This window comes from Lissotriton vulgaris, chromosome 11 (genome assembly GCF_964263255.1).
Source record: "Lissotriton vulgaris chromosome 11, aLisVul1.2, whole genome shotgun sequence".
Taxonomy (NCBI): domain Eukaryota; kingdom Metazoa; phylum Chordata; class Amphibia; order Caudata; family Salamandridae; genus Lissotriton; species Lissotriton vulgaris.
Window position 1 is genome coordinate 950,089,528 of NC_141699.1, and position 17,913 is coordinate 950,107,440.

The following is a 17,913-nucleotide window of genomic DNA, read 5'->3' on the forward strand; positions in this document are numbered from 1 at the left end:
TTAAAAAAATGACAGTTTGTAACTTCCATGTGTGCTACATTAAGCATCTCACATAGAAGTGACAAAATGCCATTTAAAGATTGTTAATGTGCAGGAAGGGACACCTTCCTGACCTTCCTACACATAAAAAATCTTCCCCTGCACGCAGACACCCTTGCACTATGGTGCAAGGGTGCCTGTGTTGGTGCTACACTGCTAAGTGTGGCGCCAGCACAGGGGGAAACGCAAGACTGCACCATATCCTTGTAGATACGGTGCAGCCTTGTGTTTCTGAAGTTGCGATTGAGGCGTTAAGCCATAAAGGCCAACGCCTCTCTCCGCCACTTCTTTGTAAATATCCCCCTCATAGTCCTTTCCAAAAGAGATGATCAATTTTGTGTCATCTCTGAGTCTCCTTATAGGCACACCCTAACCAGTTAAGTTATGCCAAAAATATTTCTTTAGTGTTGAAACTGGTAAGCCGGTCCTTTAGTTTTATAGATCCCCTTTCATTTCTTTGCTTCTCCTCTTTCCCTATGAAGATACCACATCTCCCCAGGAAGTGTTAATGGGTCACTTCTGCATCATCCTGCATTTTCACTTTCTCTGATCTATGTGACCACCATGTAATGTCCATTGTGTATTATTGTTTTACCATTCCAAGATGGCAAAAAGGTTGGTTCTAAATGTGGCAGCCAAGTTGAAACTTTAAAACAATTATAGACTATTTACAATGAACAGCTGGACACCCAGTAATATGAGTAGTTCTGTTATTGCAAGCAAATGCCCACTAATTTATCCTGCATATATTTCAGTTACAACTGATTATAACTGATAAAACACGACCAAAAAAAAACAATTTTTTAGTAGAAATCGGAAAACACTGGATATTTTAGACCTCTGGTATCAAATAGTATAAATGCAGTCCCTACATTCAAGCATTTTTCTGTGATGGATGCTGCCACTATGATCCATTTGGGGCATTCTAAGCTTGTTAATATGCCCTTGTGGACATCATCAAGGTACCTTGAGCCTTAGGACCTCATCCCTTACCAATTAGGGAGCATGGCTCACATCATGTGGCTTCAGCTCACTGTTCACTAGATGTTGTTATCTAGTGGTCACCGGGCTTGCAGAAGACCTCTAAACAGTGTTTCTGTCTAGGGCTAGAACTGCCTTCGTTATTCCACCATCCTTCGCTGAGCACATGGAAGAGCTTTTCTTAAAACCCAGGAAACGGGGTTTGGGCAAAGAAAGATTACTGTGCATATGGATGCCTCAGAAATCAATGTCGTCCGATAAAACATTAACCCAATAACTATTAGATTTGCATTGTGCACTTCAAATAAACATGTGCCAGTGGAAGCTGTATACCTTCATACAAAATGATTAAGGCCCTATCATGAATGTTTTCAGTGCCATGTACCATGCAAAGAGGTCCATGAGATGGTGTTGGTGAAATTGTGCTGCTTTCACTGCGTTCATTACTTCAGAAAAAGTATGAGTTAGTACACAAGCTGTAGAGAGTACAACTAGTAGTTTCCTAGCATGTTCTTCAGATAGTACTATTTCACCAAAACAGGTGTAAGGACCCATTCTGAGCCTGCACACTCACATGGATACAGATCCAGGATCATCAGGCTCAACTTTAATTCCTAACGCCTCCATGTCAAAAAGAAGCTTGGAACATATGGTGCTGAAACAATGTTTGAATCTTGGCAATATGACCTATATACAACACTGTGACAACATTTAATGAAAACATATTGAGCTGTATCCTTTTTTATCTCAAGAAGTAAAATGCAGAAGAGCAGTGTACACTGCACAATATACAAAGGGAAAGTGGATTGTGCAACCATCAGAAATGCCCGGAAAGGAACACAGTCTCAGCTCTGATTTGAAACAACAAAGATATAGTCACATGCTTGATAAAAATTAATGCATAGAGGTCTTCCGATAAATGCAGACTTCCACAGGCACTGTAAAATATACTTCATTTCCATTGTAAACTGCAGATGCAAATGACCCGCTTCTTTATACAGATGTACAGTTGGCTGTGCAATACCTGAGCACGGAGCACTATATACTCCTTACCATGCACATTCATGACTTGGAATGTTGCAGGAATAAGAGCTAAAAGAAAGGACCCTACATGGATACAATACATTTCCAAACATAAGGTTATAGCTCTGCAAGAAACTTGGGACACTTCACTTTCCTTTTCCTTAGATGGCTTCCTAAGCTTTACAATACCTGCTAGTTCTAGTAACGCGGGGAGAGCAAAAGGGGGGCTTATCACATTTTTTTCTTTAGATTTAGTAGGGACTTTTAATTTATTGAATTCAGGTTCCCCAAACATCTTAGCAATAGCATGGACAGTCTCCCCGAGTTGTATTATACTTGTAATTAACTTTTATAACGCCTGGGGTGGACTAAATGAATCTGAACACTTGGATTGTTTGGTGAACTTGATAAACAAATACAGTCAAAATTCACATACTCTCTTCGAAATTTTTTTAATGGGCGATTTTAATAGCCACAAATGTCAATTGCCCTGTCAACCATTAGATGCAGATTCTCCTGCTGGAGCCTGCATTCCTCACTTTGAACACACCAAAATGGGGGAGTCACTTGATTTATTGTGTGCTAATTTTAATATGTATGAATCATACAAAACTGCTACTAATGAGAAGGTCCCCACCTTTAAAGGTACAACTAAGGGGTCGATAATTGACTACATATTCATGTCCTCAGGCTTGATTTTAAAGACAAGAGACTATAAAGTCACTGTCTCACCCCATAGCGATCATAACCCTCTGTCAATTGAAATACACTGGAGTGACTTATGGCGCAAACAGGTGGACCAACCCCGGGTTTGCGCCATGGCGGTGCCCAGTGATCAGGGCAGACGGCTCAAATGGGGTATGGCCATGGAGGAAAAGTTTATGGAAACCTTACTTCCTAAAATTGAGGGACCGATAGAAACTTGTCTAGACCATACTGCCTCGAACCCTCAGGTTGTCACTGCTTTTAATTGTATTTGTGCACAAACCGCCAGGGATCTTACAAAACCCAAATCTCAGTACCCCACAAAGCCCCACAAATGGTTTGATAGCAAATGTTCAAGGGCACATAGAGAACTGAAACTGGCCCTCAAGGCTAAGGATAGGGATAAAGAATTAATTTCTCACTTGAGGCGGGCCTATAAAGCCAATGTGAAGGCAAGGAAAAATGAAAATAAAAACAACGCATGGAATGATCTACTTAATGTAGATGTCCTGAAAAATAGTAAACAATTTTGGGAAATCATTAATCATTCCTTTTTTTCAGGGGAGAACAATCTGAGTACAGATTGTGTAATTCCCGATGAGAGATGGGTACAGCATTTTATCAATATTTATGGGGGTGAACCTTCAAACTGCCCAAGTATTACTGAGGTGGTCCACTGTGCAGCCACAGTGGTGTTTACGGAAGAGGAGGTCCTTAAAGCCATTATGGATACCACAAAAAACAAGGCACCAGGCCCCGATGGTGTGCCGGCTGACTTTTTTAAATATTGCCCAGCACTCTGGAGTAAAGTATTGACCAGAGTGTTTATAGCAGCAAATGAAGGATCCCTACCTCAAACATGGGCAACATCTGTAATCGTTCCCATCTTCAAGAAGGGAAACCGGGAGGACCCTGGGTGTTACCGCCCAATCTCCCTTATCGACTCCACTTTTAAAATCTTAGGTAGAGTCCTTTTGGCTAAGCTAAGGGAAAATTTAGAACAGAATGGGGGACTCTCGAATATTCAATACGGCTTCCGTGAGAATAGGGGGATGCTCCAATCTCCACCTTCTGGTCTCCAGGTACACGGTGGCCGGGGAGGGGTCAGTTTATTTGGCCTTTATGGACCTCTCCTCGGCTTTCGACCTGGTGAACAGGAGTAAGTTATGGACTCTTCTACTAGAGCTAGGCATAGAGGAACCCTTGGTGGCATTTATGGCAAGGTTACACCAAGATCTCAACGCAAAAATAAGAGTTACCAGGGATGGAAGGTGCACGGAAAGTTTTAAATCTGAGAAGGGGGTGCGCCAGGGTTGCATCCTGGCCCCCCTTCTCTTTACCATCTATATAAATGGCCTGGGGAAATACCTAGAAACAGGACTGGCTGATGTACCCCGTGTAGGAGGAGCCAAGATTCCAGCCCTCCTATACGCGGACGATGCCGTCCTAATAGCACGAACAGGCATTAGCCTACAGACCCTTCTGGACCGCTTCGGCTCCTTCATGGAGAATCTAGACTTGAAAATTAATGTTTCGAAGTCCCATACTATGATTATCGGTCACAGAGTAAACATGTTGCAAAAAAAATCATTTATTTGTAAAGGGGAGACTCTTTCTAGGGTACCAGTTTTCCCTTACCTGGGAGTCCTTTTTGATCAAAGAGGGTCCTGGGTCCCCCAGATTAAAGCAAAGAGCCTTAGCTTAGCACGATCCTCATCAGCCCTGTTGGCCTTTACAAAAAGACTGGGAGCCAAACCAATGGAGGCGGTGATTCAAATATACAACAGTAAGTGCGTATCAATTGCCATGTATGGGTCTGCGATTTGGGGTTACGCAGACATGGCAAAAATACAGAGGGTAGAAAATGGTATTATTAGGAACATTTTATCCGTCCCTAAATCCACACACACCTTCTCTATCCATGAGGAAATAGGTTTACCATATATCACTGATAAATTAAAACTAGCCCCCCTCCTTTTCTGGGCCAAAACATGGCTGAACCCCGAGCTAACGCTAAATCATGCCATCCTTAAGGACGTTATTGCAAGGGATAACGCCATGAGAATTCCCTGGCTAAAATATATTAAATCGACATAACTTATGCTGGGGAGACCGGAACTTTTTAACGACCCAACCAACATCAGAGGGGAGGATGTCAGATGGATTAAGCAGGCGTTTCTGGAGAGGGCTTGTATGGATAGAGAAGAGTCGGAATTGAGGAAACCCATGGTAAGGGCACATATAGTTATAACGACCTCGCCCGCCTTGGAACCATACCTAAAAGTTGTGACTAACCCTCTCCATAGACTCTTACTTACAAAATTTAGGATGAACTTAATCCATTACTCCCTAGGAAATTTTCCTGTGTGGTCAAAACCTGAAGACGGTCCGCCATGTGGATGTGACCAATTTTCAGTTCAAGACACCCTCCACTTTATATTTTTTTGTGGCTTTTATAGTAGTGAAAGGGCAAAATACCTATTCCCTGTCTTGAAAGCGGCGGGTTTTACTCAAATAAGGCCAGCTTTAATATTCCTCCAAATGTTAGCAGATACTCACACCATGTTTAGTGTTGCTTGCTATCTAACTGCTGCATTCAGATCTAGGAAGAAAAGATTACCCCAGATAGACCTATTTTAACATAAATTTGTTCTTAAATGGAGAATTTTTAACACTTGTAAATAAATTTGTAAATTTTGGTACTTTTGTGTAACAACCTGATGAAATGAAGTCATTAAGTAGAAAACTTTTTGTATTGAGATTAAGTGATGTTTTTAAAAAATTGTATTTGTATTGTGCCTTTTATGATTTTAACAAAAATCGAATAAAGAGTATTTTGACTGACTGATATATATATATATATATATATATATATATTGAACATTTTAAGTAGAAACTCTTCATTTGGCAAATCATTGACATTTGTCAGAAAGGACAGAGCAGCAGACATGTTTGTTGAAGGCCCACCATTATCCTTTTATCTTTAACAATCAAATCCAAATGGGGTCAAAACTTATCTCCATTTCTGCACATCTTTGACGTCCTGGAGAGAGTGCTTTGAGAACTGGGAAATTAGATTGGCATTGAGTTGACAGAAATAATAAAAAGTTACTTGAAAGAGGAAATCCAATGAGAGGGTACAAAGAAGGAAGTTAGGAGCAGTAAAGAATGTGGGAATAATTGTAAACTGGAATTAATCAGGGATGGAAATTAAAGCAAATTTCCTTATAAGTACTGGGAAAAATATCCCCAGGTTTATGTATGGAGTAAAAAAAAAAAGAATAAACAGTTATAACCAGCGATTTCTATAATTTTTGAAAACATTGGAAAACACTGAAAAAAACATCTGAATGCACAACAAATAGAAACTGAAACCAGGAAAGACTACATATGTTGTTTGTGTGTGTTTTAATGTTGTTCCGTCAGTGGGTCAATGCAAGAATGAGTCAGTGGATGGGTGGATGAATGAGAGCAAAGATGAGTTACAGTGTTCGTGAATAATAACTTATTAAGGTCCTAAACCCAGGAAAAACTTTCATTCTTAAGCCAGAACTATTGGCATTACTGATACTTGTTGTTCAATGAGACCAGTGTGAGTGTTGGCAACAGCAATAAAACTGTTTTTAATTCACACGTCTCTTTGTTCCTTTATTTATTTTGTTTTGTCTGGAGTGCCACATACAACGTTGTTGCATTTTAATGAAGGGGGCGATCACAGTTAATGCAGTTCAGAGGGGGGTACTGGTGGTTCGGTGAGCAAAGCATATGTGTCTCCTTCGGGAGGTACTAGCTTTTTACTTGTAATGCTTAATGCAAAACTGACTGTAGGCACTGCACTTGACAGCGTCCACTTGGCAGCAGTGTGGATTCTCATAGCAGACGGGGGTGGAAGGAAAATTAACATGCATTGGCAATGCCAATAGGTGGGGCTATATGTGATGCAAACACACACCTGCACAAATGCATACTTGTCCATGCTTGTGCTTTCATGTGTTAGCACATTAAACCTAGACCTGGAGGCTTTGCCAAGTCTTGTTTTTACAAGTACAGGTAATGGTATATTGATCCTGTGCAGAGAAGTCTCTACAATGGATTGAACGTTATTCAGGAAAAAAAGGTACCAACAATCATTTTTGTTGTTTTCAGATGTTCTTTTTGTGCTTCCCTCATAAAGTGTGAGATATAGCACAACAGTGAGCTGAAAATAATCTTTTTTTTAAGCAACAAGCATGGATGGATATGAGCTTTTAAAAGCCCACATTTAAACTGCTAGCTCTGAAAAACACAGAGATCTCTGGGTAATGACAAACTTAAGAGGTTAATTAGAATGTAAATGATCATGCTTACAGAAACTGTCTATGAATGTGAGTGGATACCTCAAACAATTCAATACAATATAACATTCATTTCAATATTGAGTGCTACTATTTTTTTTTTAAATAAAAATGTTTTAAAAATGTATTCATTTGACTAAAAATGTTATTCATAAAAAAGATAGGGTTGTTCTATCACGGTTGTATATCAAATTGTATGCAGAAATATTGTCTTATAAATATTGTGTCCTAATTATCTAATACAAAAATATTGTATCTTTGGGTGTATTCTAATGTTAATTTAAATGAGATAATTTTTTTGTAAGCAATATTGATGTCAGATGATATTCTGACAAAAATATTCTGGTAACCTACCTCAAATTTCGAATACAAATATGCCTTTGATTCTCCTCCAAATCACAGGAACACTCAAATAGGAGCTACATAGTTAATTCATGTAGTGATTACAGTATATAATGCTTCCTAATGATTTCTAGGATGGTGTGCATTTGTGAGTATTTATTTGCTTCTCTACCTGTATTAATGTGGTTGGCCAGTGTTTCTTTCCTTTATATTAGAACATTGGAATGTTGGTAGCTCAGAGCTCCAACATTCCAATGCTTCTTTATTCACAGCTCTGGCTGTGAACAAAGACTTCAGGAAGCCTGAGGGAATTTCTATCCCCTCATGCTCCCTAAAGCCTTTGTTTAATTTGTTAGAGCATTCTGCCCTCTAGTGGCAGAATGTTCTAATAGCCTTATTGCCCTTCGTAGATGGCCTTCGGCTCGGGCCTTTAACCCTGCAGTGGGCCTTTAATAGCCCGCTACGGCGGGCTATAAGGCTATAGTATTGTGTTAGGTCATGCCTCTTTTATAGTTTGTAGCTTTCCTTGTCTCTTATCTTAACCTGATGATATATTGTTAGTAGGTTAATTTCATGTGAGTATGCTCATGAGATTAAAGTGATAATATGCTTTTTCACAGCCATTCCCATTGGTATCTTCTTCTCGGTGGCTGCTAAAGAGGGGAGAATTGACTGCATATGTAGAAGACACTGGAATTTTCTCGAAACGCACTTCTAGACAGCAGTTCTATTTATTCCTTTTTAATGACGTACTCATTATTACAAAAAAGAAGAGGTAAGTTTACTGTTTTCTCTCTCGGTAGTATGATTCTGCAGTTTCTAAAATGCTATACAGCAAACTTAATGCTTCAATGTTCTGTGAGAAAAAAAACGAAGACCAGGCTAGCTTAAGAGAATATAAAAAAATGACAGTCGAACAAATGTTTTTAATATTTTATGGGGTTGAAAGAAGACTAATAGCAAGTGGAGGACAATGGCAGAAGTAATTCTATGACTAGTGCAGCCAGAAGAGCCTCCCCTGGGGAAACAATTGCAGATACAGAATCTCCAAGTTGAGGAGTTCAACCACCAGTCTTTACTTCCAAAAAGACAATGTAGGGCAGTTAAATTAACAAATATCAGACCAGAGAGTTCCATGACCTTATGGAGCTGGGATACAGCTCCAGAAAGGGTTCTAGTACTTACAAACATGATTTATGTATTTATTTATTTATTTGACGAGTTTTATATAGCGCTGGCTAGACCCGGAGGTTTCGGAGCGCTTTACATAAGGATCATTGTGTTACGAGTTACAAATTACATCCGTTACAAGAGAAGAGTAAAGCACAGGTAAAAAAAAAAGACAATGTTACGGTAAATCGTGGGAGGGGGAGTAAAGGAGACACAGCAGGGAGAAGAGAAGAACTGTGCCCAATGTCCGACCGGGTAAGTAATGCTCGAGGGGGTGAGCCCAGGCCAATCTCCTCTATAGCTATCTAGCAGCTCCACCGGGCATCAGCCATGTAGCTCATGATAGTGATCATGACCAAAAAGTAGCAGTTAAACTATGGAGACTGATCACAAACTGTGCAATCTGATAGAGACATCTAGTCGCAGATTCCTTAACTTAGAATATCCCCAGACGTGAGACTGGATCCGGAAATATTCTGCAGCAGCACCTCTGCATACCAGGGGACAGCGCCACACGATCCCACCCTGACGTCGTCCACGTACGTGACATCAGCAAGGTCATATAAGTCCCTCCCAGCACGCTAACGTCAGTTTCCTTCTTTTCCGCGTGCAATGTGGATCCGGAGTTAGCTCCTCGGGCCTGTTTTCAGGCCTCATTTTTTACTCTTTGCGTCAGGAAAAGTGTGAGATGCCTTCGAGCTTTAAATATTGTAATTCCTGTTCGCGGCAAATGTCCGCGACGGACCCGCATCTAATTGGTATGTGGTGTCTGGGCGAGCACCATGACTTCACGGACTGTGAAGCCTGCCAACGTCTGAAACCGAAGTCTCGGCGGGAGCGCCGTATAAAGCTTCTCTCGGCACGGCTGTCCCGGTCGGAGTCGTCTCGGCCCCCGGCCTCGTCGTTGACAGCAGGTTCCTCTACTGTTGGGTTCCACCGTTGATCGCCCTCTGGGGTCCAGGGCTGTCGTTCTCCACTTGGTAAGTCAAGGCGCTTGTCGCCTAGGTCATCAACCTCACCTTCTTCTGTTGTCAGGGGCACTGGTTCCCGGAACTTTCCGGACGTACGCTCCGGATGGTCGCCCCCCTCTGTCTGCCCTTTCCGGGTGTGGGGGCAACTTGGGCTCAAATGGAGGCCTATGCTACGGCTTTGCAGGCCTCCCTTCGGTCCTCTCCTATTCCTGGGGCGTCCTCGGACCTCCACTTCTTGTGGGGTCTCCGACAGACTTGCTGGCGGGTTCACCCCTGGTGCCAATGGAGCCCTTGCCCCCCAGGAATGTCGGAGATGTGGTGTTGTTAGGGGGCGGCCCGGCTGGGTCCCCCTCTACGCTCAACGTGGAGTCATTGGGGCGCAGCCCAGCTGGATCCCCCTCTTTGACCCAGGGCGCTTTTGCCGTGCCGCATATCCTGCCGGCGCCCTGTGGCACTGCAGGTGGTTGCCGGTGCTCATAGCCCTGACTTGAGCACACCTCAGCCTTCGGGGCAGGCGGCCGCCTGTCTGGAGCCGGGCTCGGTGCAGTCCCGGCGCGTGAGGCTCGCCTCCTAGGCTCCATTTCTGCTCCTTTCTCCGGAATCAGAGCCAGCTCTGGATGAGGCGGAGCCAGCACTGGGGCGGCGCCGGATGATTGCCTCGCCGGCCCCGCCACGCTCTCCTTCTTCAGAGGGGGAGCTTGTCATAGTTTTGGCACTGGACAGCGCCGACTCGATGCCGGAGGCTGCCGAATCGGCGTCTGACGAGGCACAATCGGCGCCGACATGCGTCGTTTCAGCGCCGTGTTGACACCGAGTTCCGGACTCTTCTATAGGGGCCTGTGGAGAAAGTTCGGCGCTGCCCTCCTGCCCGGCGTCACAAGCTAGTTTTACCAGTGCCCCCTTTGGAATTTGTGGAGCCTCCTCAGGAACTCCCATATCCGGCAGGCTGTTTGCCTCCCCAGGAGCCCCATCAGAATCCTCATTCTTCCATGGGGCTTCCTTCCGTGGGGCATTGGGCGCACCCTCAGTGTCTTGGGACCCCTTGCTTGAGGTCCTCCACTGTGGTTCCGGAAATGTGGAGCCGATTTTGCCTTTTGAGGCTTCCCTTTATGATGCCCTCTGGGGTACCTGGTCCAACCTGCTTCAGGCAACCCGGTTGCTCGTTCAGTTTTGTACTACTACCGTCCAGCTCCACATGATCCGGTCTGTCTTTTTGTGCACCCTGATGCGCAGGGGTTTGAGTTGCAGACTAAGTATGGGCGAATTTTGCGGATCTGTGGTTTGTGAATTTGCGCAAAATCGCAAAAAAGTCAGCGAAATCGCTGATTTTTTTGCGATTTCCACCTACTCAACTGGAGTACTTTCTACTGGCTAATCAGTAAGTGCTACCTCATTGGGTAAATGTATAGTGCTTTTCCTACACTGCAGCTGCATAAAGGGCCAGAAGATTTGTCTCCACTGACCATGTGTGCCTGTAACTTTGCCACCGCGCCAAAAGGCGCTGAGGTCCCTTGAGTGAGCTGCCCATCATAGTTGGGAGAGGGTGGGAAGACGTTTGATACCGCTAGTGTGTGGTGCGGGGCTTCTATGCGTGTCAACATGCCTCTTGTGCATAAAGGGTCAGAGAGCCCAGCCTTGACCGTGCTCACTAATGCTTTTGGGCTGATTAAAACGTTACTGAATTTGAGCTTCAACTCGGGCACCTGCTTTATTTATATCTGTAAGTGCTTTCTGTTGAGTTTTAATTTTTGTGACAGGAGCCTCGTGCCAGAATGAATCCTGCCCTGCATAGTTATCCACGAAGATGCCACCGTTTTGTGCAATACCTCTACCAAACTGGAGTACTTTCTACTGGCTAATCCAGTAAGTGCTACTTCGTTGGGTAAATGATAGGGCTTTTCCTACACTGCAGCTGCGTAAAGGGCCAGAAGATTTGTCTCCACTGACCATGTATGCCTGTAACTTTGCCACAGCGCCAAAAGGCGCCGAGGTCCCTTGAGTGAGCTGCCCATCATAGTTGGGAAAGGGCGGGAAGACGTTTGATACCGCTAGTGTGTGGTGCGGGACTTCTATGAGTGTTCACATGCCTCTTGTGTATAAAGGGTCAGAGAGCGAGCAGGGCAGGTGAGGAGAAAGCAGCCTCCTGGTCACAGGAACGGGGATTGCGCTCGAGAAACTCAGGGATGCAAAGACCTCCCTCGGGTATTACAGCTAATTTTCGACTACAGATATGGGGTTAAAGCACACTTGCCCAGCCTCGACTGGGCTCACTAATGCTTGTGGGCTGATTAAAACGTTACTGAATTTGAGCTTCAACTCGGGCACCTGCTTTATTTATATCTGTAAGTGCTTCCTGTTGAGGTTTTTGTGACAGGAGCCTCGTGCGAGAATGAACCCTGCCCTGCATAGTTATCCACGAAGATGCCACCGTTTTGTGCAATACCTCTACTCAACTGGAGTACTTTCTACTGGCTAATCCAGTAGGTGCTACCTCGTTGGGTAAATGATAGTGCTTTTCCTACACTGCAGCTGTGTAGGGCCAGAAGATTTGTCTCCACTGACCATGTATACCTGTAACTTTGCCACAGCTCCAAAAGGCGCAGAGGTCTCTTGAGTGAGCTGTCCATCATAGTTGGGAAAGGGCGGGAAGACGTTTGATACCGCGAGTGTGCGGTGCGGGGCTTCTATGCGTGTCAACATGCCTCTTGTTTATAAAGGGTCAGAGAGTGAGCAGGGCAGCAGGTGAGGAGAAAGCAGCCTCCTGGTCACAGGAACTACATGGGGATTGCGCTCGAGAAACTCAGGGAGGCAAAGACCTCCCTCGGGTATTACAGATAATTTTCGACGGCAGATATGGGGTTAAAGCACACTTGCCCAGCCTCGACCGTGCTCACTAATGCTTTTGGGCTGATTAAAACGTTACTGAATTTGAGCTTCAACTCGGGCACCTGCTTTATTTATATCTGTAAGTGCTTCCTGTTGAGTTTTAATTTTTGTGACAGGAGCCTCGTGCCAGAATGAATCCTGCCCTGCATAGTTATCCACGAAGATGCCACCGTTTTGTGCAATACCTCTACTCAACTGGAGTACTTTCTACTGGCTAATTCAGTAAGTGCTACTTTGTTGGGTAAATGATAGGGCTTTTCCTACACTGCAGCTGCGTAAAGGGCCAGAAGATTTGTCTCCACTGACCATGTATGCCTGTAACTTTGCCACAGCGCCAAAAGGCGCCGAGGTCCCTTGAGTGAGCTGCCCATCATAGTTGGGAAAGGGCAGGAAGACGTTTGATACCGCTAGTGTGTGGTGCGGGGCTTCTATGAGTGTTCACATGCCTCTTGTGTATAAAGGGTCAGAGAGCGAGCAGGGCAGCAGGTGAGGAGAAAGCAGCCTCCTGGTCACAGGAACGGGGATTGCGCTCGAGAAACTCAGGGATGCAAAGACCTCCCTCGGGTATTACAGCTAATTTTCGACGGCAGATATGGGGGTTAAAGCACACTTGCCCAGCCTCGACCGTGCTCACTAATGTTTTGGGCTGATTAAAACGTTACTGAATTTGAGCTTCAACTCGGGCACCTGCTTTATTTATATCTGTAGGTGCTTCCTGTTGAGGTTTAATTTTTTGCCCACAGGAAGCACTTACAGAGTTAAGACAGGTGCCTGACTTGAAGCTAACTTTGTATGTGTGTAAAGTAACGCACCCAGGCAAACCAACTAATTACTGGCACAAATTAAATGGCAAAACAAACCACAATTAATAATGGTAAACAACTGGTACAAAAAACAAACATATGGTGCTGTAAGATAATTTAAACAGATTTTACTAAATAGTCTCTCTATGATAAAACAGTTTCTCTATTTAGTAAAATCTGTTTAAATTATCTTACAGCACCATGATGGTAAAGTCCTGATGAAGACACGGCCCTCGTGTCGAAACGCGTTGACAGGAAACCATCCATCCATGATTTATATAATGATTTGTATAATATTCTCTTTTTTCTTTTATCAATGAATGCATATGAAATAATGCAAAAATGTGTTATTAAGTCTTATCAATGATTCAATGATTCAATGATTTTATCATATGTTTGTTTTTTGTACCAAATTAAAATGTACTTTATATGCTAAAGCAGTTGTTTACCAATATTAATTGTGGTTTGTTTTGCCATTTAATTTGTGCCAGTAATTAGTTGGTTTGCCTGGGTGCGTTACTTTACACACATTATTTACCCTGACCCAGGAGCTTGATCCATATCAGGGGGTCCTTGTTTTTCACGCATCAAAGCTAACTTTGTAACCATTTTAGAATGGCGCCAGCAAGCACTCTGGCAGCTTGCCGGCGCCATTCTAAAATGGCTACAAAGTTAGCTTCAACTCGAGCACCTGCCTTAACTGTGCTTCCTGTCGGCCCAAAATAAAAATTCGCCCGCTCGCGAATTCGTGAATTTTTCGGCAATTTTGCGAGATTCGCAGGTCGCGAAATTGCAGAAAATTCGCAAATTTCGCGAGCCGAGCGGATTTTGCGCCCATACTTATTGCAGACTGCCTTTCCTTCTCTGCCCCCTCTAACGCTTCCTCCCTCTTGGAAGTCCAGGTGGCTTGAATCCTGGGGTAGGAACGTCTTTGCATCCACTAGTGCTGCACTTCGGTCCTCAAATACAGAGTGTGTTTTGGCTCGGGCTACCTCTGCCCTGTGGGTCTCTGCAGAGTCTTTGCTTACTGCCACCTCTGAAGGTGCTCGCGTTAATCTCCTTCACCTCATCCGGGATGAGCGTAACCTTGCCGAATTCACAATCCGTTCAGCCTTAGCTACTGCGGATTCTTTGGGCCGAGCCATGGCGAGTTCTGTTGCCTTAAGGCGTCACTCTTGGTTGCGGGATAGCATCTTCCCTGAAAATATCCGGGAGCGTCTGGTTGATTTACCCTTTGATGGGGTTTTGCTCTTTGATGCTCATGCCGAGTCGGCGGTTCACCGGCTCCTGGCAGGCTTTCGTCCTCCCCTGTAGGTACTTTTAGGCCTGTCTTCTGTGGTACCTTTTCATTTTGCATCCTTTAGATGTGCTCTGTGTTTAACATCGGCAGTGAGCCTTACGTCTTCTTTTTTCTGTGGTTAAGAGTGCTTATCCTTTTATTGGCATCCCTTGGATGCGTTTTGCTTTCAGCTGCCTGTTAACCTTCTGTGGCCATGTTCCCCAGTTTGCTGTGTCCTCTGACTGTGGTTTTTCAGCTGATGGCTCAGCTCGGTAATGTTATTACGGCTCGGAACTCAGTTCACAGGTTCGGTTTGTTACTGCATTCTTTTGGCCTGGCTTATTGCCCTAAGAGGTGTCCCCATTGTTTGGGGTATACATACCCCATGTGGGGTGCTTGTAAGCTATTATATAGCCTTGCTTATCTTACCTGGGCCTGGAGATCATGTAGGCTCCATGCGCTGCTTGGTGGTCCGTTGTACCTTGTTCTATGTTTTTCCTTGGTGCCATCTGCTTTCGCCACGGTCATCTACCTTGTTTGGAGGTTTCATGGTCTTCTCTTCACAAACGGCTCCTTTCTTCCCCTAATGTTCTAGGTATGGTCCGGCATATACATTTATGTCTACATGCCGGTTGCCTTGGTATCCTCTTCCTGCGTCGCCACCTCTTGTTGGGGTTGCGAGGTCTGGACCAATATCTCCATGTGTCAGGGAGCTTTTCTGGGTTGTTGCAAGTTGCCCATAGGTTCCTCCTTGCTTCCACATACTGGAGTGATTTTCCAATTGTGATATGCTCCCTTTTTGGTGTTGGACGCTGTCCGTGTCTTCTGGATTGTTGGTGTTGGATCCTGAGACTCTTCCTACCATTCGTTAACTTGGTGTTTTGGCCTCTCCCTTCGGATATGCCTACTCTTGTTAAAGCTGCACCTGGGGGACAGTTCTTCTGATGGCAGTGGGAATTGATTACTGTCTGCGAGTCTATATTGTGGTTGTTCCTCCCTTTGGCTTCATGCTGCCCTGTCGGGCACTCTTCTGTTCCTGGGTAAGCCACTTTAAGGTCTCTATTGCCGTTTGACGGCGGCATATTCTACCTGCTTCAGCGGGTTGGGGGTTGATGCTATTGCCCCTCTTTACCCTTTTGGGGTTGGGTGTGCGCTTGCTGTGCTTCTTGTCCTACTGGCTAGTCCCAATGCATTGCTCGGGTTATGGCTCTTGCCTTTGGGCTCTTGCCACCGGCTCTTTCAGCTTCCTTCTATAGGCTAGTCTGTTAGGCGCTGGTTGCATCACTTCAAGTTCTTTTCAAGCTTGGATCAATGCACTCTTTGTGTGCCATTTAGCGAAGAGTGATCCTTCTTCCTCTCTCTCTCTCTCTTTCCTTGCCCTGGTATAGGGATCATGCCATTCTACCTGTCATTTTTTATACTGGTATGGTGTGGCGCCATTCTGGCATGTTTTTAGGATATCTTCTATCCTGTGACTTCTGCTCTTCGAGCTGCTGAGGATGCTGTCGGGCTGTTCTGCCACAGCTTTTCCCCTTTATCCTTCACTCTGTTGCCGGATCACATGCTTGGCGCTTTCTGTCATCCTGTCTCAGACCCTCCTCCCTTTTGGGGTATGGCTGTGGTATCTATTCTAAGTTAAGGAATCTGCGGCTAGCCGCAGATCCCTTAACGCCCACCAAGCCTCCCCATTCTGCGCGGACCTTGTCTAGTGGTGTTCTCCGCTGGCCTCTTCAGTTGCCATTGGGTTATATCCTAAGGGTGTTCAGATTGTTGCACTCCCCTGGGTGCTTTCATATACACTTAACCTCTGCTGAGGGGGTTCTTTTCTGTTATATGGTGCCTTTGATTCACGGGGAGATACGTTTTCCTCTCCAGTTCCCTTCCCTTCAGTCTGCTCTACTGCCTCGGGGTCCCGGTCTCCTCGGGGTCATCCTCTTTGAGGGTCGGTTGTGCTCTGTTTCCTACCTCTGTTTTGAGAGGGAAATGGCCAGCCTTCTCACTCTTTCCTACAGTGGATTGTTGTTCTTCTGTGTTCCGTTCTTAGTGGATGGCACAGTTCCACATGGCACTATCAGTCAATTTCTGTCTGTTAAGATGTTCTTCCCTTGTTGCACTCCGGAAGGGGCCTCCGCTTGGCTTGCGGGGATCTTCTCACAGCCTCCACTTATATGTGTAGTCGGTGTTTATTCTGTCTTTTGGATGGTGTCTTCCACCATCCTCCTTCTTTATTCACAGATTTTTCATCCCTCGCACACTGTTCCCATACTTTCACAGTTTTTGGTTGGTTGCTCCGCATTATGCCGCGGAAAAGTTTCTCTGAAGAAAAGCGACGTCAGCGCGCCCGGAGGGACTTATATGACCTCACTGACGTCACGTACGTGGATCATGTCAGGGCGGGGTCATGTGGCGCCATCCCCCGGCGCGCAGAGGTGTTGCTGCAAAACATTTCCGGATCCAGTCTCACGCCTGGGGATATTCTAAGTTAAGGAATCTGCGGCTAGACAACTTCTCTAACAGATACATCGTTACCAAAGGTAAGTACCTCGTACGTCTTTCATAGTTCATTACTCCATGACTACTCTAGGAGCAATCATGACAATTCAGTCATTGGATTGCTAAAACGTGTTAAAGGTACTGTGTCCCATTTCTTTTAGGTTATCTTTTAGCTCATGATTCAATAAAGATAAAAATGTCACTCCAGAAAAAGTGAAAAGCAACATCAAACCACAAAAAGAGGTGCTTCTACTGAGAAAAATGGATAGAGTACATCATCTTTAGCTATTGACTATCCCCTGTTATGGGTAGTATTCTCTGGTGTTTATAAAAGGAGGACGTCATTTAAAGTTCATAGGGCTAATAGGAATCATGTACAGGTCTTTTCAATGTTCAGTGTACCAGTGTGTCAGCTGGCATCAGGGAATTCGTACCTCAAAGCTTGTACTTAAGAGAGTCACATAAGGCACCAGTAACAGGTAATATCAGAAGAAATTGTCCGCAACAGAGGCTCGCTCACCTGGTACCAACCGCGGAGATGACACTGCAGCTGACGCTGATCCTCCTATCCCTCTCAGGGCTTAGCCTGTTCAAGGAATGGAAACTCCTTAAACAAAGCGGTGCTGCTGGGTTGAAGGGGGTTGGGATCAAATAAAACTGAGCTACTGATGGGATGCAGGGTGAGCAAGAGTACTGCCACCCTCAATAATCATAACCTCATCCTGGTACAGCAAGGGTACCTTCAATGGTGTTTTTCACAGGCTTCTTTCTATATTGGCTAGAGGACAGGGGCAACAGATGGTCACAGGGATACATACCTACTAAATGATTCAATGAGTAAGTAGATGTGTGCACACAACTTTTTTGGCATGACCTAATCTTTAATT

General features: G+C 44.7%; 1 protein-coding gene across 1 annotated transcript in view; it reads left to right on the forward strand.

Annotated features, from left to right (window-relative positions):
• Nucleotides 1-17,913, forward strand: part of ARHGEF26 (Rho guanine nucleotide exchange factor 26) — a 452,167-nt gene that overhangs the window by 327,796 nt on the left and 106,458 nt on the right. The window contains exon 11 of the mRNA XM_086944113.1: nt 8,045-8,199. Coding sequence (XP_086800239.1) covers nt 8,045-8,199 — 155 coding nt within the window. The remainder of the gene's footprint in view (nt 1-8,044; nt 8,200-17,913) is intronic.